The sequence below is a fragment of the Salmo trutta genome, chromosome 10 (assembly GCF_901001165.1).
Source record: "Salmo trutta chromosome 10, fSalTru1.1, whole genome shotgun sequence".
In the NCBI taxonomy this organism is placed as follows: Eukaryota; Metazoa; Chordata; class Actinopteri; order Salmoniformes; family Salmonidae; genus Salmo; species Salmo trutta.
This window is the reverse complement of record NC_042966.1, coordinates 23,100,054-23,122,553: the sequence shown is the minus strand read 5'-3', so window position 1 is coordinate 23,122,553 and position 22,500 is coordinate 23,100,054. Positions and strand designations below refer to the sequence as shown.

Below are 22,500 nucleotides of genomic sequence, written 5' to 3'. Positions count from 1 at the left end.
ACTACAGTTCGCAGCAGCCTTTGCTGCTCTCCCAGAGGAGTCCCTTCGGGGGGCTGGGCTGCCTGAAGCAAGGGGGCGAGAGGGGAGTGAAGGGGGGTAGACCCAGCGCCCCTCAAGATCCCCCCAAACAGCCCCTACCCCCTAGGAGAGGGTCCACCAGCGAGGGGGAAAGGATGGACGGAGGGGGAAGAGGTGGGAGGGAGGCGGGGGAGACACACGGGGAGGGGGAGGTGCGACAGCCCCCTGTGGGTATAGCTGTGGCGGTTGCCCGGCAGAGAGAGCCCCCCCAATGCCCGTCTGATACCCCCCCAGGACACAGCCGACAGGGCAGGGTGCTGCCCAGCATCAAAGGTGAGAGCTGGATCTATGTATCTGTATATCTCTGTATTTATGCACGCATGTTAGTCTTAGCTTCAGTATTGGAATGTTTTTTTAATGTTTTTTCAACTCTTTCAACAGCTGCGTTGTGTTTAGAAATCTGGCATGACTTATTAAGAATTATGGCATTGCTAGGCTAGCTTTGTTTAAGGGTTACCAGATCTGCTTTCTAAACCCTCTCTCTCCCACTGTGTGTGTTGCCAGGTATGTCTCGCTCTGTGTACCCACTGGGCCGGGAGGCAGAAGAGAGAAAGAGGATGACAGAGGAGCAGCTGAGCCTTCATCACCTCGACCGAGACAGAGAACTCCTCATCAGGGAAAACAAGGAGAGAGGGGAGTTTGCCAGGATCCACCCATCCAGCAGTTGCCATGGTGACCTGACCTCTCACCTTCTGGTTCCCGGCGGGGCCAGCCAATTAGGTGGAGACCCTTCTGCTCATGCCCACCACCATTGGATGCAGCGGACTGGAAGTCCCTCCCTTTGGATGGGCCCTTCATATGGTGAGCTGAGCATTCTTGTTTTCCTCAATACAGTATCCCCACAGACCATGACAAACACTTGTATTGTTGTAAAACTGTTTTTACACATGGATCAGGAAGTGTGGAAATAACATGTTGAAACAAACTCAAAGTTCATGTTCTAATCTTCTGTTTTCTCTCTCTCAGGTCTGAGCCATGCTGCCCTGCACCAGAGTATGGGCCCAGGGTTTGGCCCTGTCCTGCCCAGCCCCCTGCAGCCTGTGCTGCCTCTGTCCCAGGACCCTTCTGGCTCCCTGGTGGTCCTACCCTCAGAGCCTGGAGCACACCACCACCTGGGTAAGACACACAAACACACATGCAGGCCACGCACACACACACACACACACACACGCATGCACGTACGCACGCACGCACGCACACACACACACACACACACACACACACACACACACACACACACACACACACACACACACACACACACACACACACACACACACACACACACACACACTCAGCCAGTTAGCCAGCGCTAAAGATGAACCTCCATTAGAATGGCTTGCATAATGCTTTACACTCAGAGAGGAGGCATTAGAATATCTGCTCCCATTAACAGAGCCATAAAACACAGAGTCTCTGACAGAGGGACTTAGCCAACCATTTTACTATGATTAGCTAATGATACTAAAATTCAGGGAGAGAGATGGCACCGCTTCTCATGGTTCATCCACAGAGAGAAAGATGCAGTGTGTGGGATGAGTGTGTGTTGGTGTGTTCCTATGTGGTGGAGCTTGGCGGTGTGTGTGTGTGGTGTGGTGGAGTCAGATGTTTGTGGTGTGTGTGTGTGTGTGTGTGTGTGTGTGTGTGTGTGTTACTGCTCTTTTGCAAACAGGCTGTGAAATGTAATTATCTGCCTGCTCCCTTGCCTCGCTCCTTAGGAGTTCCTACAGAGAGGGGAAGTGCATCCACTGAACCCTTCCCCAGGGAAACATAAGCCCACTCAGGCTAATCTCACAGAACAAAGGTTCCCAGCGACGGCAGTGGCAGCCACGAAGGGGTGGGGCATATGGGAATGTATGTCTTGCCATGCACATAAAGACACCACCATGAGAAATTGAGAGATAAAGAGAAAGAGAGAGGGAGAGAGTGATGTCTGAGGCCACACTGACAGAAATAACACAGCTGCTTCCACACACCCTTACTCTCTCTCTCTTGCTCTCACTCACACACTCTCTTACTTGCGCTCTCTTTCTCTCACACACTCAGTCCCTTTCTGAAAGTAAAATTCAATCACTCTTTATCGATTTGAACAGAACAGACCGAAAATACCACCATCAATACCACTATCTCTCTCTCTTTCTCTCTCTTTAGATGTGATGGACCAGTCAGCTCTGTGGCCCTCGGTCTACGCAGCACGAGGTCCCTCCCCCCACATGCAGCATCACGCTGTTTACTCCCGTTCGCCGTTCCTACGGCAACAGGAGCTCTACGCCCTGCAGCATCAGCACCACCAGCAACAACACAGGGCCATGGAGCACATGCACCGGCAACACACACTCTCACAGGTAAACACACACGCTCTCAGCACTCGTGTGTAACTTTTAATGGAGAGAATACTCTTTAACACAGTGACTTTTGCTCCCATTTACAGTAGCCCAAATGAGCTTTTTACACTGCAGTTTCCCCCTTGACCATGATCAACACTCGTATTGTTTAACAGTACGCCCACATTGATCAGGATGTTAGGAAACAACATGCTGAAACAAACCCAGAGTTCATGCTTTCACCATTTTCAACATATTCAGTTGTAGACTGTTGATTCTCAACCACAAGAGCCAGAGATGTTTCAACACAGGGAAAGGGGGAAACCAGGCCATTTTTAAAGAGAAAGCGTTTTGTCAAGAGACAAAGGATCCTAGCAGACTGCCAGTGACCTTTGGTTGGCTGAAAATGTCTGTACTAGCTTGTGGCATTCACCCAATAAACCCCATTGTGTTCCTAACATGATGGTCTGTAGTGATGCACGGGCTGTCTCATAACCCACAGTCCACGTGGGTCATGAGATATTGTGTGGATGGTGGGCCGGTTGAATAAAGAGCGGGAAAAAACATGAAAAATGCATAAATACAGTACCAGTCTCATTCCAGGGTTTTCCTTTATTTTTACTATTTTCTACATTGTAGAATAAAAGTGAAGACATCAAAACTATGAAATGACACACAGGGAATCATGTAGTAAACAAAAAAGTGTTCAACAAATCAAAATATATTTTATATTTGAGATTCTTCAAAGTAGCTGCCTTGATGACAGCTTTGTAAACTCTTGGCATTCTCTCAACCAGCTTCATGAGCAGCAGGGGCGGCAGTGTAGCCTAGTGGTTAGAGCATTGGGCTAGTAACCAAAAAGTTGCAAGTTCAAATCCCTGAGCTGACAAGGTACAAATCTGTTGTTAACCCACTGTTCCTGGAATACATTTCAATTAACAGCTGTGCCTTGGTAACAGGTCCTTTGTGTAAATTATTTCCTTCTTAATGTGTTTGAGCCAATCAGTTGTGTTGTGACAAGGTAGGGGTGGTATACAGAAGATAGCCCTATTTGGTAAAAGACCCAAGTCCATATTGTGGCAAGAACAGCTCAAATAGGCAAAGAGAAATGACAGTCCATCATTACTATAAGACATGAAGGTCAGACAATGCAGAAAGTTTCAAGAATTTCATGTGCCGTCGCAAAAACATCAAGCACTATAGTGAAACTGGCTCTCATGAGGACCGCCACAGGAAAGGAAGACCCAGAGTTACCTCTGCTGCAGAGGATAAGTTTATTAGAGTTACCAGCCTCAGAAATTGCAGCTCAAATAAATGCTTCACAGTGTTCAAGTAACAGACACATCTCAACATTAACTGTTCAGAGGAGACTTCCTGAATCAGGCCTTCATGGTTGAATTACTGCAAAGAAACCACTACTAAAGGACACCAATAAGAAGAAGACTTGCTTGGGTCAAGAAACACGAGCGGTGGAAATCTGTCCTTTGATCTGATGAGTCCAAATTAGAGATTTTTGCTTCCAACCGACATGTCTTTGGGAGATGCAGAGTAGGTAAAGGGATGATCTCTGCATGTGTGGTTCCCACCGTGAAGCATGGAGGAGGAGATTTGATGGTGCGGGGGTGCTTTGCTGGTGACACTGTCAGTGATTTATTTAAAATTTAAGGTACATGTAATCAGCATGGCTACCACAGCATTCTGCAGCGATATGCTATCCCATCTGTTTTTCAATGACCCAACACACCTCCAATCTTTGTAAGGGCTATTTGACCAAGAAGGAGAGTGATGGAGTGCTGATTCAGATGACCTGGCCTCCGCAATCACCCAACATCAAACCAATTGAGATGGTTTGGGATGAGTTGAACTGCAGAGTGAAGGAAAAGCAGCCAACAAGTGCTCAGCATATGTGGGAACTCCTTCAAGACTGTTGGTAAACTATTCCAAGTGAAGCTGGTTGAGAGAATGCCAAGAGTCTGCAAAGCAGTCATCAAGGCAAAGGGAGGCTACTTTGAAGAATCTAAAATCAAAAATATATTAGAATTGGTTTAAAAAATGGTTGGTTACTACATGATTCCATATGTGTTATTTCATAGTGTTGATGTCTTCGCAATTATTCTACAATATAGAAAATATCAAAAATAAAGAAAAATCCTTGAATGAGTAGGTGTGTCCAAACTTTTGACTGGTATTGTATATAATTCTTGTGCATTGAGGTTCTTCTTTCATTATTTGTATCTGGTGTTAGTACGTAGCCCAAGCCTAAACTATAGAGCCTAGCTGTAGTGCTCCAAATACACGGCAATTGCCAAAATGCTTTTGGGAACGTGGGCAGAAAATGTTAACGTCGATCCACTAAGGTAAAAAGTACAATGTTGGAGTTTAATTCAACAAGAGGAAAGCTGCGAAATGGAGAGTTGAAAATAAATAGGAGGGCCAGAACAGTATTCTAATGCTTGGGAAAGATTTGGTGGAGTGGCAAAAGAGGATGAAAACAGTGCCGGCTATGTTATGTGGGATGATTGTGAGGCACAATACAAATTCAAAGTCATAAGACCGGACTTTAAAATGGCACATCAAGGGAACTGTAGGCTACTGTTCAGATGGGTTAAATGGATGGAATAATAGCCTAACTGAAATCTGGACACTGACTGTAGGTCTATAACCTTTCACATAACCTAATATAATATGAACTCTTGCAGAATAATTATACAACGAATGTGAATTTTTTCTCTGGAACAGGAGTTTTTTGGAGGGTTATTGCATTTTCTCCCTGGTCCCTAAACCGCATTGCTGCACGAGGGAAGCAGAGACGAAAGAGGAAAGACAAAACATTTTTTGTCTTTTAGGGCAGTGTTTCCCAAACTGGGTCCTGGGGTTCCCCCTGGGTGCACGTTTTGGTTTTTGCCCTAGCACTACACAGCTGATACATATAATCAAAAATTGATAATGAGTTGATTATTTGAGTCAACTGTGTAGTGCTAGGGCAAAAAAAACCTGTTCTAGGGCAACGACCCTGTTCTAGGGCAACGACCCTGTTCTAGGACAACGATCCTGTTCTAGGACAACGACCCTGTTCTAGGGCAACGACCCTGTTCTAGGGAAACGACCCTGTTCTAGGACAATGACCCTGTTCTAGGGCAACGACCCTGTTCTAGGACAACGACCCTGTTCTAGGACAACGACCCTGTTCTAGGGCAACGACCCTGTTCTAGGACAACGACCCTGTTCTAGGACAACGACCCTGTTCTAGGACAACGACCCTGTTCTAGGACAACGACCCTGTTCTAGGGCAACGACCCTGTTCTAGGGCAACAAGTAATGACAGAAGAGAAGCTGTATGTATGTCTAGTTATGGACAAGTTGACTAACAAATAGCCTGCCAAAATGTTGGAAATTAGAAGCAGAAACATAGGCCTATCAAAAAAGGCCTGTCCAAAAATCGTGAATTATTAGCAATTGCGTGTGGGTGAATAAACAGCTGACACACACATCACAAATGGTCAGGGTTTTTAAGGAATACAGTATGTGGCTATTCTTTAAGGCTCAAAATAGATTGAACTTCTTTCCCCTCTCTGTCCCCCCCTTTTGTTCCCCCCCCCACCTCCCTACAGAGGAAGGCAGAGGACACCACTATCACCATCGACGACCCTCCTCTCCACGACACTTCGAGAACCTCCCGTGCTGCTAAGCCCTTCTCCCATACCCCTCCCTCCAAGACCACCCCTCCCTCCCAGGGAGTGTGTCCCAGCAGTCGCCAAGCACCCTGCTGCAACTCCCCTTCCAGGCGAACACACCCCCAGAACCGTTTAAATCCCGCCCCTAGCCCTGCGGCTGCAGCCCCGAGATCCCCAGCTCTAAGCCCCGCCCCCTCACACCTGTTGAAAGGAGCGGAAAGAGGGGAAAGAGGAGAGGGGCAGCCGCCTCAGGATTACCCACAATCCTTAGAGCCAGGTGAGTTTGGATTGATGAACTGATGTCTGAGCTGTATGTTTCCTGGTGCACTCTGACCCTGTCACACGCAAGTAGCCTACGAACTTTATCCCCACTCTCTCCCATTCTTCATTCTACTCACAAATATGCACCACACTGTGACAAACACTTGAGCTTTAGTCTCTGGCACGTTCTCTTGCACTGTGTCTTTATTTCTGATATAGTATTCATCGACACCAACTAATAAACCGAGAGACACATAGCGGTCTTATCCCTGATTCCCTCTGCTCTGTGGTGGAGAGAGGAAAAACACTGGAACATTTCATCAGTTCCCAAGGTTAGAGTCTGTACCAGCCTCCATTTACTACTGAGATTGAGGAGGAGGAGGGAGGGAGAGGGAAATAGGAGGAGATAGAGCGAGAATGTGTGTGAGAGAGAAAGCAAGAGAGCGAGAGGAGTAGAGGGAGAAAGAAACATTTATATAGAATTGGTGAAAGAAGGATGTGGAAAAGAAGAAGAACAGATAGTAGCAGAGACGTTGAGAGATGAAGATGCTGCAGGAAAGATAAGAATACTTGGTCTGTGAAGCCTGTTATTCTTTGATTCTGCAAAGAACGTTTGAAGCAAGGATGGACCCTAGTCTGTGTCTTTGAGTGTGTGTGTGTGCGTGTTTGTGCATGTGTGTGTTGAATGTGTGTGGTGCGTGTGTGTGTGTACTATATATGAGCGAGGTCAGAAACATTTCTGATAGTCCCTCCTTATCCTTCAGAGGTCCTTGAAAGACAGCAGGCGGAAGGATATGCATTCATCTGGCGGCGTTGTCAGGGGGCGGAGGGATACCATCAATAACAGAGTTGTGGGGTGACAGGGTCGGCACTGCAATCCCAGCCAGGCAGCAGGGTGTCATCAATATCCTCTACACATACACACGGACATATAGCCTAGATGCGCACACTGCTGCTGCTGGGATGCCCTATTTCTTACTGCCTATAGACTACACTTGCTGTATCAATGCTTCCTCAACTAAAGCTCTGTTGCCTTATTGATTGAATTATTGATTGATTGATTATTAGTCACTCTTGACTAAAGGAGTTTCTTTTCTTTCTGTCTCTCAGATCTACCGCCAAGTTACACCTATCCAGAAATCACCATGGGTTACAAGGCTGGTCCTTCCCCAGAGGAGGCCCGATTGGCTGAACATGCTGATCTGGAGGTGGAGCCAGCTGAGCCCTGCCCTAAGCCCCGTCCACACACCGTGAGGATTGTGGAGGATGAGGAGGCGAAAACAGAGAAGAAGGAGAACGGGTGTAAAGTTGTAGAATCTAGTGGAGTTGTAGAAAGGGAACGAGAAGGAGCAGAGGTGGAGGGGCAATCAGTATCTGAGCCCCCACTATTTGGCAGTGGAGTGAAGACTCCTGAAATGGCGTCGTGTCCTGCCCAAGTTTCAACCTCAGCCACATCCCCAGACACACTTCCAGCTCCATCTCTAGCCCCAGTCTCTGCTTCTGAGGATGCCCAGAAAGGAGAGGTCTCTGTGGGCGGCCTGGTCCAGCCAGCTGGCTTGAAGGACCCACAACCAGCACAGGCGAAGAAAGATGAGAAGGAGGAAAGTTCAGCAGAGTTGAAAAATAACCACCTACCAGATTGTACTGTTTCCCTGCCTCTTGAGCTAACTGGACATGGGGAGAAGGAGGAGAGAGAGAAGGGTAAGGATGTGGAAGAGAAGGAGCAAGGTAGGATGAGTACGAGTGAATCCTCTGTGGAGATACTAAGCAGCCCACGGTCCTCTCCAGCCCCAACCCCAGCCTCCACCCTCACCCTCAGTGATGATCCCTGCATCTGGAGTCTGGAGCTTCTTATTGCCGCAGCGTTGTGTGCCACCCGGGATGCCTGCTACCCCCCTGTGCCCCCCTCCAATACGCTCCTGCCCGCCCCGTGCCCACTCCCACACCGAGGCATGGAGATCCTGGGAGAGTTGGCTGAGCTGGGGATACTGCAGAGGAACAGGGAGAAGGAGAGAGAGACAGGAAGTGAGTGGATAGAGAATGTGTGAGAGCACACACATTCACACACACACACACACACACACACACACACACACACACACACACACACACACACACACACACACACACACACACACACACACACACACACACAGACATGCAGAGACAGAAATACAGAGGAGCAAAGAGAGAAACAGAGATGGGAGAACTGAGTGTGGAACCCAGATGTGCATGCCACACACACGCACACACACACACACACACAACGTCTCCACTGACTGTCCAGCTTCCTTCCTCTGTTCTCTTAGAGCCTCTGTTCAAGTCCAAAGATCAAATGTTTCCCTGGGGGAGGAGATGTGGTGGTGAGGGAGAGGGGTTTGGAGTGGTAGGGGGCAAAAGGAGGGAGGAGGAGAGGGGAAAGGGATAGATAGGAGAAAGAAAGAAACACAATACAAAAGTGTAAGTGTCTCCTCACTCCCTCCCTCCCTCCCTCAGGCTCTGGAGTGTGGCTTGGCTAATTAGAAGCTCTTGTTTAAAACACTTCTTCTTTAAACCGTTCCTCTTTTCCCTCTGAGAGAACGTGTTTTTATTTACGTGTCCGTGCGTGTTTGTGTGTGTGTGTGTGTAAGCTGTTAAGTAATCCCAGATGAATCCCTGTTACACTCCATCAGCATCTGTGTTTCTCTTCACCACACTGGCTGCGCTTTTCTCCGTTTGCCGTCCCCCCCCCTTTTTTTCATTTATAAAAAGCGATGTAATCTTCTGTGTAAATCCTTCCTTAGCAAGCCCTGATGACAGAATTAATAAGTGCAAAAAATTATAATGCGCAGCACAGCTGTGTGTGTATGTGTGATTTCATGTGCGTGTCTGTGTGTGTTTACACCTGCTTGTGTGTGTGTGTGGCCTGCCGGCGGAAGGCACTGCATCTCAGTGCTAGAAGCGCCACTACAGACCCTGGTTCGATTCCAGGCTACCGGCCGTGATTGGGAGTCCCACAGGGTGGCGCACAATTGGCCAGTGTCGTCCGGATTAGAGTTTGGCCGGGTTAGGCTGTCATTGTAAATAAGAATTTGTTCTTAACTGATTTTCCTAGTTAAATAAAGGTTAAATAAAATAAAATAATACAAATCGACCTAAGTGCAAAAAATTACAAGGCACAGTCTGTGTACGTGTGTGCCGTGTGTGTTTACACCTGCCTGTGTGTGTGTGTGTGTGTGTGTGTGTGTGTGTGTGTGTGTGTGTGTGTGTGTGTGTGTGTGTGTGTGTGTGTGTGTGTGTGTGTGGCGGGCAGGCGCAAGGCATCTATCTGTGGCTGCCGCCCTTGGGGAGGCTAAACTAGGCCTGTTGATGTCAGCGGTGATGTCATCCAGTCAGGGGTAACCAGAGCCTCTCATTGGCCCAGAGGTCTGACAGACGAGACTCCACTCCAGGACAGGAGAGATACATCCCTCTACTCCTCTCTCCTATCTCTCACTCCCTTTCGTTCTCTGCCTCTTACACCCTTCCTCTTTCTCTCTCTCTCTCTCTCTCTCTCTCTCTCTGTCTTCTCTCTCTCTCTCTCTCTGGGAATGGTTCATTCATTTATATATTTATTCATTTGCTCATTCTTTCATTCACACTCTTTCTCTCCATCCATCCATCCATCCATCCATCCATCCATCCATCCATCCATCCATCCATCCCTTCCTTTCTATTATTTCTCCCTGCCTTCCTCTCTTTTAATATATTCTGTGTACCCTGCCTGTTCTATGGTTTGAGCTCAGGTACACACACACAGGTTTTTAATATTGTCAGTGAATAGCCGTTCAGCTCCAGTGGTCCAGCTCTGAGTGGGTCTGTAGTAAAACCAGACACTGCTTCCTTTTGGCCTAGCAGACCGATCCCTTTCTCTCTCTTTCTCCTCTATTGCCCATCTCTCTTCTCTTCTGCTCTGTCGTCTAGCCTCTCACTCGCCTTCCCTCCCTCTATCTTCTCCTTCTTTCTCTTGCAATGCCACCCTCTCTTCCCCTCTTACTCTCTCTCTCGATCTCTCGCTCCCTCTCCGTCTTCCCCTTCTCTCTCGTTCTCCTTCTCAGAAGACTTCAGTCCCCTTTCTTGCCCTCCTCCTCTCTCCTCCTGTAGGGTAAATTGGATTGTGTCCATGTCGGTAATGAGGAGATGTAGGAGAATAAATAGATATCTCAATAAACACCTTGCCTCTTATTGCTTCTCCTCTGCCTCGTCCTCCCTTCACCCCCTCCTTACCTCACTCCCTCCTCTGCCTCGTCCTCCCTTCACCCCCTCCTTACCTCCCTCCCTCCTCTGCCTCATCCTCCCTTCACCCCCTCCTTACCTCCCTCCCTCCTCTGCCTCATCCTCCCTTCACCCCCTCCTTACCTCCCTCCCTCCTCTGCCTCGTCCTCCCTTCACCCCCTCCTTACCTCCCTCCCTCCTCTGCCTCGTCCTCCCTTCACCCCCTCCTTACCTCCCTCCCTCCTCTGCCTCGTCCTCCCTTCACCCCCTCCTTACCTCCCTCCCTCCTCTGCCTCGTCCTCCCTTCACCCCCTCCTTACCTCCCTCCCTTTGTCTTTATCATCCTCTCTCTCCTTCTTCTCTCTCTTCTTTTCTCTTGCACGCAGCAATATGACTGTGTCTGTGCAGCTCAGCCTGTGTGTGTGTGTGTGTGTCTGGGGTGGCTCGTCCCTCATGAATATTCTAGTTGATCTGCAGGCGGTGACAATGACAGAGTTAATGACAGTGATAGATGGAGAGACAGCACTCCTTTAGCGCTCTCCCTCCTTCTTTCTCTCCGTCCGTCTACCTCTTTCCCTCTCACTCAGCCGATGAGTGAGTGTGTGGTCCTGCGTGCATGGGTGTGAAGGCTATAAGTTAGCTTGTAAATCACTTGTTTAGGGGGCAGCAATAGGACAAATCATGTCGTATTATTTTCACACCACTTTTTTTATTTTTTTATTTTCACACCAGAAAGAAGTAACGTTTTTCCTCTCTTTTTTAGGTGAGGATGTTTTGACCTTTGACCTGCGTAGCCTGGCGACCCTGGCTGCGGCCCGCAGTCTGGAGCTGGGGGGAGGAGCTACAGGGACGGGGGAGGGGCAGCAGTGTACCGTCAGAAGGACCCTCAACCTGCGACGGAAATGCAGCTGGATGCCTCGCCACGAGCCGGTATGTGTGTATGCCAAAACATACATAGAGCTGTATACACTCACATAGAACTGAACACACACACTTATACTTATAATGCACAGTATGAACGGTATATACATACACACAGATACACAACACCAACAAGCTCGCACAGTTTCACTGCAGAATGAGACGTTTTTCCACGTTTCTCCAAACGTCAAATTTCAAAGTTGCTCCAAACGTCAAATTTCGAAGTTGCAAACATGAGTGCTTATCACTGGGATTGAACACGCAACCGCCGGAGCTCGCAGATTACACCCATCCACCACCCCTGTCCACAAACCCCAGCAAAACCCATGCCTACTTGATTGTAATAGCACTCACCGTTGCCCCTAGTGGCGACGTCCTGTATTTAGGCACATGAGCTATATTTTTGCCCTTAGTGGATGGTTTTGACGGCGTCTCCCGACGTCCTAGGGACCTGCAAAAACGTCATATTTCAACTTGAATCTGGAGTGATCTCTCTGAACGACACACAGCACAGTCCATTTACAGTGTACTATATATTTAATGTCTGTCTGTATTGCAGGTGTGTCCAGTGAAGGCTGCCATGGAGACGATGGATGAGGCGGAGCTAGCGATGCGAGTGCAGCTAGCGGAGATCCAGAGACGTTACAAAGAGAAACAGAGAGAGTTAGCCAAGCTGCAGAGAAAACATGACCACCAGAAAGCAGACACCTCTCACAGCCCTGTTCGCAGACGACCTGGTCGCCCCCGGAAACGCAAGTCTACCCCCGGTCCCAGCGCCTCAGATGGTCCCAAGAGACTCAGGTGAGTGTCTCCGCAGGGGTTCTTCTATCCAGATACACTACATGACCAAAAGTATGTGGACACCTCCTCGTCGAACATCTCATTCCAAAATCATGGGCATTAACATTCAGTTGGTCTCCCTTTTGCTGCCATAACAGCCTCCACTCTTCTGGGAAGGCTTTCCACTAGACATTAGAATATTGCTGCGGGGACTTGCTTCCATTCAGCCACGAGCATTAGTGAGGTCGGGCACTGATGTTGGGCGATTAGGCCTGGCTCGCAGTCGGCGTTCCAATTCATCCCAACGGTGTTCTATGGGGTTGAAGTCAGGGCTCTGTGCAGGCCAGTCAAGTTCGTCGACACCTTTCTCGACAAACCATTTCTCTATGGACCTCCCTTTGTGCACTGGAGCATTGTCATGCTGAAACAGGAAACGGCCTTCGCCAAACTGTTGCCACAAAGTTGCAAGCACAGAATCGTCTAAAATGTCATTGTATGCTGTAGCATTAAGCTATCCCTTCACTGGAACCATGAAAAACAGCCCTAGACCATTACTCCTCCTCCACCAAACTTTTAAGTTGGCACTATGCATTCGGGCAGGTAGCGTTCTCCTGTCATCTGCCAAACCCAGATTCGTCCATCGGACTGCCAGATGGTGAAGCGTGATTCACCACTCCAGAGAATGTGTTTCCAATGCTCCAGAGTCCAATGGCGGCGAGCTTTACACCACTCCAGCCGACGCTTGGCATTGCGCATGGTGATCTTAGGCTTGAGTGCGGCTGCTCGGCCATGGAAACCCATTTCATGAAGCTCCAGACAAACAGTTCTTGTGCTGACGTTGCTTCCAGAGGCAGTTTGAAACTCAGTAGTGAGTGTTGCAACCAAGGACAGATGATTTTTATGTGCTACACGTTTCAGCATTCAGCAGTCCCGTTCTGTGAGTTTGTGTGGCCTACCACTTCGCGGCTGAGCCGTTGTTGCTCCTAGACATTTCCACTTCACAATAACAGCACGTACAGTTGACCGGGGCAGCTCTAGCAGGGCAGAAAATTGGTGAACTGACTTGGAAAGGTGTCATCCTATGATGGTGCCACGTTGAAAGTCACTGAGCTCTTCAGTAAGACCATTATACTGCCAATGTTTGTCTAGGGAGATTGCATGGCAGTGTGCTCAATTTTATATGCCTGTTAGCAACGGGTGTGGCTGGAATAGCCGAATCCACTAATTTGAAGGGGTGTCCACAAACCTTTGCATATATAGTGTATATTTACTGTATTTATATGGTTTTCAATAAAGTATTGTTCCCTGAGATGAACCTTGTTGAGAATCTTTATGAGAGGAACTGCTACTGCTGAGTGGAGGAACTGCTATCTCTCTTTCGCTCGCACACACACACACACACACACACACACACACACACACACACACACACACACACACACACACACACACACACACACACACACACATACACACACACACACACACGTACTGAGCATATGTGTGTGTGTGTGTGTGTGTGTGTGTGTGTGTGTGTGTGTGTGTGTGTGTGTGTGTGTGTGAACCTGGTAGTAAACCCGGTGTGGTTTCTAAATGAGAGGAGTTAATAGATTAATCAGCTCAGAGGAGAGACTCATTAATCATCATTAATCACATTTAATCATATTTATCACCACCATTGATTATGTCCTGACTCCCTCTCACCCTCAGCACATATTAATATGGCTGGACAAAGTCCCCATGTAAACTTATCACAGTGATGAATGACTCACCAACCTCTTCTTCTAACACATACACTTGAGCACGCAGGCAGGCAGGCATTCACAAAGGCATGCACGCACACACACACACACACACACACACACACACACACACACACACACACACGATTACAAAGCAAACCCCCTAATGCCCTACACATGCTCTCTCTCAAACACACACACACACACACACACACACACACACACACACACACACACACACACACACACACACACACACACACACACACACACACACACAGTGTTACATTCCAGTGTTAAGTCATCATATTGATGAATGTGTTTTCTGGCTGTGCTCCACCTCTGATAGTGCGAGTTCCCCTCGCTCTGATAAACTGATTAAACAAACTCAAGGTTTATCACGGTTACCACACTGATTACAACGAACTAATGAAAAATGACAAAACACACACACACACACAAAAACACATCCACACATTGCATGATTTTACATGCTGCACAGATAAATGCATAGACGACACACACACAGACATATTCGTTTAATTACTGGAGCTGGCTGGTATGTGACAGGGTGTATTTTCTGTCTTAATTAATGAACGTGGTATCAATAGTGTATTCCTTCATCTCAGAGAGAGGGGGGGAGTGATGGAGAGCTGCAAGAGGTAGAAATGTCTCTAGCGACTGGTCTGTTGGGGGCAGTACTTGTTGACAGAGGTGTTGGAGAGAGGAAAGGGGGGAAGGAGAGAGGAAAGGGGGGAAGGAGAGAGGAAAGGGGGGAAGGAGAGAGGAAAGGGGGGAAGGAGAGAGGAAAGGGGGGAAGGAGAGAGGAAAGGGGGGAAGGGCGCTGTTATTGTCATTTAATACTTTGTTAGGGCTGGGACCTCACGTTATGATATTCTCTCCATACTTTGGTGCCATTACGATATGCATTGTGATTCTATATGTGATCTTATTGCGATTTGATGTTCCGAACATATTGCTCACCATATGTCTGCTGCAGAGAGACAAGAGAGAGCAGGAGAAAACTAGTTTTGATCAGTCATGGAAATAAAAGTGCTGAAAACAAATTGTCTCCCTATAGAGAGCAATAGTAATGGCGTCTTTTTGTAGGCACTAACTCTGCCATGGTTCGTTGAACAAAGCCTATGGGAAAATGAATGGAGTTTTTATTGGGTTTTTGGATAAACGCTGAGAATAAGGTCTGTGGTTAACACAGGTTTAGGAGATCTTATACGTTTTGTTCTATGAGATCATCTTCACCAGCTACGTCACTTTAAGTGAATTTTGAAGAATTTATGTAATCAAAACGAGGACATAAAGGCTTCCTAATTCATAAAGGTCATGTTAACTGACTGATAATATCCCACAGAATAAAACGTAGAAGATATCTTAAGCCTGTGTTAACCTCAGACCTTATTTTCGGCATTTACCCCAAAACCATATTCTTTTCCCATTCATTTTCCCATAGGAATAGCTGAACGAACAAGATGTAACTCATTTCAGATTTTTAGGACTACAAGCTGGCAAGCTATATTTAAAAAGAAAATGGAGAACAAGCTATGAAGGAGTTTTGGTGCAGGTAGAGCCAACCAGAACAAAAATAATATTGCAATATTGTCAAAACGATATGATGCGATATATCGTCAAAAAGAATATCCCGATATGTAACTGTAATGATTTTTTTCTCCAATCACTATTCTCTGTGGATTTACGTTATTCTACATCAACTGACTGCCGTTGCACACTGACAGGGGGGCTAACGCTGGGGCTTAGGGCTGACTGGAGGTCAAAAGGTCAAAGGTTGAAAGGAGTGGTAAGGGGTGATGGTGACAGACAGGTTAAGGCTGGGCCATGGAGGGTTAATGTGGGAGATGGGTATGGGGGACGTGGGAGTTTGTTAGGGGCAGTTTAGGGGTTTTCAGGAAGCTGCCCACTGGGCACACACTGGTTGAATCAACATTGTTTCCAAGTAATTATAATGAAATTACGTTAAATCCAACTTGGAATAGGCGTTAAATTGACGACTGTGCCCAGTGGATGGCTTCTCTGTCAAATCAAATCAAAATCAAATCAAATCAAATTTATTTATATAGCCCTTCGTACATCAGCTGAAATCTCAAAGTGCTGTACAGAAACCCAGCCTAAAACCCCAAACAGCAAGCAATGCATGTGAAAGAAGCACGGTGGCTGGGAAAAACTCCCTAGGAAAAACTCCTGAGAAAGGCCAAAAACCTAGGAAGAAACCTAGAGAGGAACCAGGCTATGAGGGGTGGCCAGTCCTCTTCTGGCTGTGCCGGGTGGATATTATAACAGAACATAGTCAAGATGTTAAAATGTTCGTAAAAGATCTGTAGATCTTAACTTCAGCAGAAAAGTTTTGTATTTGTCTGAAATGACCAACTAGACCACCTCGTATTTCTCTCAGGTTTCACATTACAAATCCTATCTTCCCCTTCTCTTTTTCATGCTCCTCCTTTCCTCCACTCATTCCCTGCTTTATCCTCTAAAATCTCCCTCTCTTTTCCTCTCCTCTCCCTCCCTTCTCCCTTTACTCCACTCCTTCCCCAAATCTATCTCCCTCCTCCCTCCCTCTCTTTTTCGTGAAGGGCGATGCTGAGCACTCTGTGGGAATATAGGATTCACCTGCCTCAGACACCAGCTGCTCACAGCGGTGTGTGTGTGTGTATGTGTGTGTTGTATGTGTGTGTGTGTGTGTGTGTGTGTGTGTCTGTGTGTGTGTGTGTGTGTGTGTGTGTGCACTTTGAGAGATAAAGAGAGAGAAACGGAGACAGAAAGAGAAAGAGGGAGACTGGGGAGAGAGAAAGAGAGAGGAGATGAAGAGAGAGAGAGAGAGAGAAAAGGGGTAGAGAGAAGAGTGGTGTTCAATAGAGGTTAGTGTTTATCGATCCAGCCCTGGAGCGCAGGTCAATGGACAGACTCCCCTGAGACTGCCTCTCTCTCTCTCTCTCTCTCTCTCTCTCGCTTTCTCATACTCTCGCTCTGTGTGCTCTCTTTTGTTAGCTCTCTCTCTTTTGCTCCCTCCAACTCTCCCCATCCCCCCTCTCTCTCTCGCTCTGTTTTTCTTCAGTAGCTGTCTCGCCAGCTATTTCTCCCACTTTCTTGGTGTGATTCAGCAGGGTCTCATATTCACACTCCTCTTGGATATTTCAGAGTTTACCGACAGAATGCTTTCTCTTCCAAACAGCCTCCGTACGGGAAAATAACCCCCCTCCCCCTCTCTCTACTCATCAAAGGAGAGAGAAGGGAAAAAAGGGTGAAAGAAAGAGAAAGCAGAAGGGAAAAAGAGAGAGAGAGAGAGAGGGCAGAAAGACATGACCTGTTACCTTTTCTTTGATCTTCTTTAGCCTTTCTGTTTGCACCTCTCCATCTTTCCCCCTTTTATAGAATCCATCTCTCTCTCTTCTTCATTTGTTTTAGGGTGGCGGATGAGGAAGCAGAAGGGGGTGGAGAGAAGCGGAGGAAGAGGATGACCAATTATGGCTTCCTCAAGAGGAGGAGAGGTCGTCCCAGCCTGAGCTCCAGACTAGCACGGAGGGTGACCCAGCTGAAGCAGAAGGCTGTGGCCCAGAGAGGTGCACCATCAGGGGGCATGCACCGCCACAGAGTGGACCCCAGACCTGGAGCCCACGCAAACTGCAGAGAGATTGACACAGGTAAAACACACACATGCACTCCACACATGCACACATGTATGTACACATACACACAGGCACACACACAGATGTAAACCTTGTACCTCATACTCTCCCTGACACTAACACACCCATGTCTCCATGTCCACCCAGCAGCCAATACATCCAGTGCCCAGCAGGACTGGGTGCCCAATCAGGGGGTGAGGAGGAGGAGGAGAGGTCGGCCAAAGGTCAAACTGGGCGGACCATCGACCAGAGTCCTCCGCAGAGTGGGCGAGGCCTCTGTGAACCAGGAAGTGAACGAGGGGAAGAGCAACAGCGAGACCTCCGGCCAGGGTGAGTTACGTCTCAGTGAGATGTCTCCCAGCTGTGTGTGTGTGAGTGTGTGTGAATGTGTGAGTGTGTGTGAGAGTGTGTGTAAGTGAGTGAGATGTCTCCCATCACGGTGGCCTCCTCTCACTTCCCAGCTCGTCTGTCACACCATTAAAACCGTTAACGGCTGCCCACTGGCATGCGGGCCCCAAACCCGCGCTGTAACGTGAACCTCGCTATCGCCTCTTTTAGAATGTCACACCCCCCCCCCCGCACACCCTCAATCCAACCAGTAGAGACACAATGTCCCCCTTTCCTCAATAATCTCAAATAAACATTTCATAGAAATAAACTGAAGTGTCCCAATGTCTGTCATTTGATTAGGTCCTGTGTGTGTGTGTGTGTGTTTTTGCCACTATCTGCCTGCCCCCTCGCAGGCAGCGAAGTGTTTGTGATGTGTGTGTGTGAGAGAGTGTTGACGAGAACACTGAGTAAGTGACAAGTGTGTCAGCAACGTGTCGACACCCGACACGACCCCCAGTAAGCCACCCACAGCTGCCAATAAAGATCTGATCTGTGTGTGTATATGTGCATGTGTGATTGCGTGTTTGCATGGGTGCGTGCGTGATTATTTGTGTGCACAGTACGTGTGTGTGTGTGCTTATGCTTGTCTGTGCATGAGAAAGAGAGATAGCCATTGGGTTTCCTTGACCGCAAAAATTACTGTATAAAATAAATAGTTCAAATAGCGCAATATATGGTAAAAAAATTGGGAAGTTATATTATTTTATACTAATATAATTGCTAAGAGAAAGAGATTTTGTTTAACAAGTAATACTTTTTTTGTTTACTGGCACCACTGTTTTCAATACCTTTCAATACCTAGGGGTTATTTTCTGCTTCATGCATTCTCATTCTGACACCAAACCCACACTGGTGTGCGTGGCCAAAGAGCTCTATTTTCATATCATCTGACCAAAGCACTGATTCCAATCCAAGTGCCAATACTGTTTAGCAAACTCCAGGTGTTTACATTTGTTGGATGACATGAAAATAGAGGTATTTGGCCATGGACACCAGTGGTGGGTTTGGGTGTCCAGGTGAGAATGCATGAAAAGAAAATAACCCCATACATACAGTACAACATGGTGGTGGAGCTTTGATGGGCCCTTGTAAAGGTCACCGGCATCATGAACTTTACAGTACCAGGATATTTTAGTCAAAAACCTGGTTGCCGCCAGGAGGCTGAAACTTGGCCGCAAGTGGATCTTCCAACAAGACAATAACCCCAAACACACATCAAAATCCACAAAGAAATGATTAATTGACCACAAAAATCATCATTTTGCAATGGCCATCTGTCTTCGGACTTGAAACCCATTGAAAACCTGTGGTTTGAATTGAAGAGGGCTGTTCATAAGGGCAGACTAAGGATATCGAGGATCTGAAAGGATTCTGTATGGAGGAATGGTCTAAGATCCCTCCCAATGTGTTCTCCAACTCATAAAACCTTCTAGAAAAAGGCTCAGTGCCGTTATCCTCGGAAGGTGAGGTCAATCATTTTTACCCCTACCTTTTTGAGAGAAACATTTATTACTTGTTAAACAAAATCTCTTTCTCTGAGCAATTGTATTAGTATAAAAGACAATAATGTACCCCCCCAAAAATGGAACATACAATATAGCTCAGTATTTGCATTATTTATTTTATACAGTCATTTTTGCTCATCTTTATCAAGGGTGTCAATAATTTTGGACTCCACTGTAGCTTCTCTACACGGTCTTTCACTAGAGCCTGAGCTTGAGATGGTTGTGTCACAACTGATCTCCAGACAGTTTCTAATCGATATTATTGATCCCTTACTCCCACAGAGGAGGAAGATGAGGGGAGCTATGACAGCGACAAAGGAACCAATGACGTCAAGACGACGCCACCATCCTCCAAAGACACGCCAATAAACACTGCTGCGATTGGTCTAGCCGCTAAGCTTCAAGCCAATCAGAAAGCCAGGAGCAAGAAGGAGAGGCAAGGTGATGATGCGAGCATGCCCAGTGCGGAGCTGAGGATGAGAGGAGCCCCCTGCACGCCGCGTCCTGCTACTGCAGACCGGAGACGCCCAGAGCTCCAGGAGCCACAGGGGGCTAGGAGAGGACCTGTACCTAGCTGGAGGGCCTCATCAGTGGGCAACAGCCTCCAGGACAGCAGGGGGATCCAGGGACCTCTGGCGGAGGCCGAGATGAAGAGCTCAGGACCCCAAAGCATTCTGGGACAGGTGAGGAGGGGGAATGAGAGGACCTGGGGGGAGTGACTGTGGGTCTCTAAGTTCATCAAAAACAGCTTCCTCTGTTAAAATCTCCCTCAACTACGTGAGACTGTTAAAATGCACGTGTTACGGTTTCTCTCCAGCTACATGGTGATTATGATCATTGTCTATAATGCTAACCTGTCCTGACCGGTTTGGTTGTTCCAGAGGAGAGGCTGCTGGCTGGAGACTGAGACCCAGAGAGAGGACACCACCAGGGGCAGGAAGAGCAGGAAGAAACAGGTGAGGATGAGGGTCAACATGGGGGAGGGGGACGGAGGGGGGTCAATGAGAGAAGGAGGGATAGGGGGCAAACAAAAAAAGGCAGTGTGGAACAGGAAATGGCAGTTGGTAGAGAGATAGAGTCCTGAGCAGGAACAACAGGTAGAGTAGAAGAGAGAGGATGAGTGGGCATGAAGGAATGGGGAAAAAGTACATAATGTAACTGGAAAGGTGATATAAATGTGCTTTGGCGAATTTAAGTCAGAAGCTATTGCATGACATATCTTATTATTACCAAACTGCATGAGCTGATCAGTTTTAAACAACCGTGAATCTGTCAGCTGGTGACATATATGACTGATGAATAAGGGTGATGTCGTGTGTGTGTGTGTTTTGGTGAGAACAGCCCTGAGGTGGGTGCCTCTGACTGATCCTTATCATAGTCATACGGAGGGAATGTGACAAACACATGACTCTAAGCAAACAGCACAGAACAAAAACCCCAATCTACACACACATACTTATTAAACGCACACACATGCGCGCACGGGTACTAAATACCTACACTCGTTCATGTGCGCATACACACACACCAACCCAGAGAGGTGAGTAATATTCCATACCCTCTGGTGATGAAACCTCTGTTACTGTAATATATTGTCCCTTCATGTGGAAAACACCCAGACACACACGCACACACACACACACACGCACGCACACACTCACGCACGCATGCACGCACACACACACACACACACACACACGCACGCACGCACACACGCACGCACGCACGCACACACACACACACACACACACACACACACACACACACACACACACACACACACACACACACACACACACACACACATCTTTCAGGCAGTAATATATGGTCCTTTCTTTGGAAAGCCCAGATACAGGCAGAAACCTGTTGAACAGGCTGATTTTACAGCTCCATCATCAGTCATCAGTCATCATTAGGAAACCAGCTTAAACCGGAATAGGACAGGGGCTGGTGTGTGTCTGTGTGTGTGTGTGTGTGTGTGTGTGTGTGTGTGTGTGTGTGTGTGTGTGTGTGTGTGTGTGTGTGTGTGTGTGTGTGTGTGTGTGTGTGTGTGTGTGTGTTTTGGGCGGGCGTGTGTCGGTGAAGAGGTGTTTGTGTGTGTTGGTGGACAGGGGTAGTTCTGACAGCAGTATATGGCAGAGGTTACAGGGTGTGCATGCTTTTGTTCTAGGCCTGCACTAAAATACCAAATTAATCGATGAGCAATGAATTTACGATAATCGATCATTTTAATAAGAATTGTTGTACGGCTGGCCACGCTTTCCGCCTGGCTACTCTAACCCCGACCAACAGCTCAGCACCCCCTGCAGCAACTTGCCCAAGCCCCCCCCCCCCCACTTCTCCTTCACCCAAATCCAGATAGCTGATGTTCTGAAAGAGCTGCAAAATATGGATCCCTACAAATCAGCTGGGCTATAAAATCTGGACCCTCTCTTTCAAAAATTATTTGCCGAAATTGTTGCAACCCCTATTACTAGCCTGTTCAACCTCTCTTTCGTATCGTCTGAGATCCCCAAAGATTGGATAGCCGCCGCGGTCATCCCCCTCTACAAAAGGGGAGACTCTCTAGACCCAAACTGTTATAGACCTGTATCCATCTTGCCCTGCCTTTCTAAAATCTTCAAAAGCCAAGTTAACAAAGAGATCACCGACCATTTCGAATCCAACCGTACTTTCTCCACTATGCAATCTGGTTTCTGAGCTGGTCATGGGTGCACCTCAGCCACGCTCAAGGCCCTAAACGTTATCATAATCGCCATCGATAAAAGACAGTACTGTGCAGCCGTCTTCATCGACCTGGCCAAGGCTTTTGACTCTGTCAATCAGCACATTCTTATCGGCATACTCAATAGCCTTAGTTTCTCAAATGACTGCCTCGCCTGGTTCACCAACTACTTCTCAGATAGAGTTCAGTGTGTCAAATCGGAGGGCCT

The 22,500-nt window shown here is 47.5% G+C and overlaps 1 protein-coding gene across 2 annotated transcripts in view; it reads left to right on the top strand.

The window, feature by feature from the left end:
* LOC115201393 (BAH and coiled-coil domain-containing protein 1) overlaps window positions 1-22,500 on the top strand; it is a 36,976-nt gene that overhangs the window by 2,209 nt on the left and 12,267 nt on the right. The window contains exons 2-13 of one of the 2 annotated variants that reach the window (XM_029764975.1): window positions 1-351; window positions 583-879; window positions 1,045-1,194; window positions 2,230-2,423; window positions 6,014-6,353; window positions 7,448-8,362; window positions 11,334-11,500; window positions 12,051-12,292; window positions 17,452-17,687; window positions 17,823-18,002; window positions 19,850-20,250; window positions 20,449-20,523. The exon at window positions 1-351 is cut by the window's left edge and continues 1,848 nt beyond it. In XM_029764975.1, coding sequence (XP_029620835.1) covers window positions 1-351; window positions 583-879; window positions 1,045-1,194; window positions 2,230-2,423; window positions 6,014-6,353; window positions 7,448-8,362; window positions 11,334-11,500; window positions 12,051-12,292; window positions 17,452-17,687; window positions 17,823-18,002; window positions 19,850-20,250; window positions 20,449-20,523 — 3,548 coding nt within the window. Of the gene's footprint in view, window positions 352-582; window positions 880-1,044; window positions 1,195-2,229; window positions 2,424-6,013; window positions 6,354-7,447; window positions 8,363-11,333; window positions 11,501-12,050; window positions 12,293-17,451; window positions 17,688-17,819; window positions 18,003-19,849; window positions 20,251-20,448; window positions 20,524-22,500 lie in introns of both variants that reach the window. The other variant, XM_029764976.1, reaches the window with a different exon arrangement.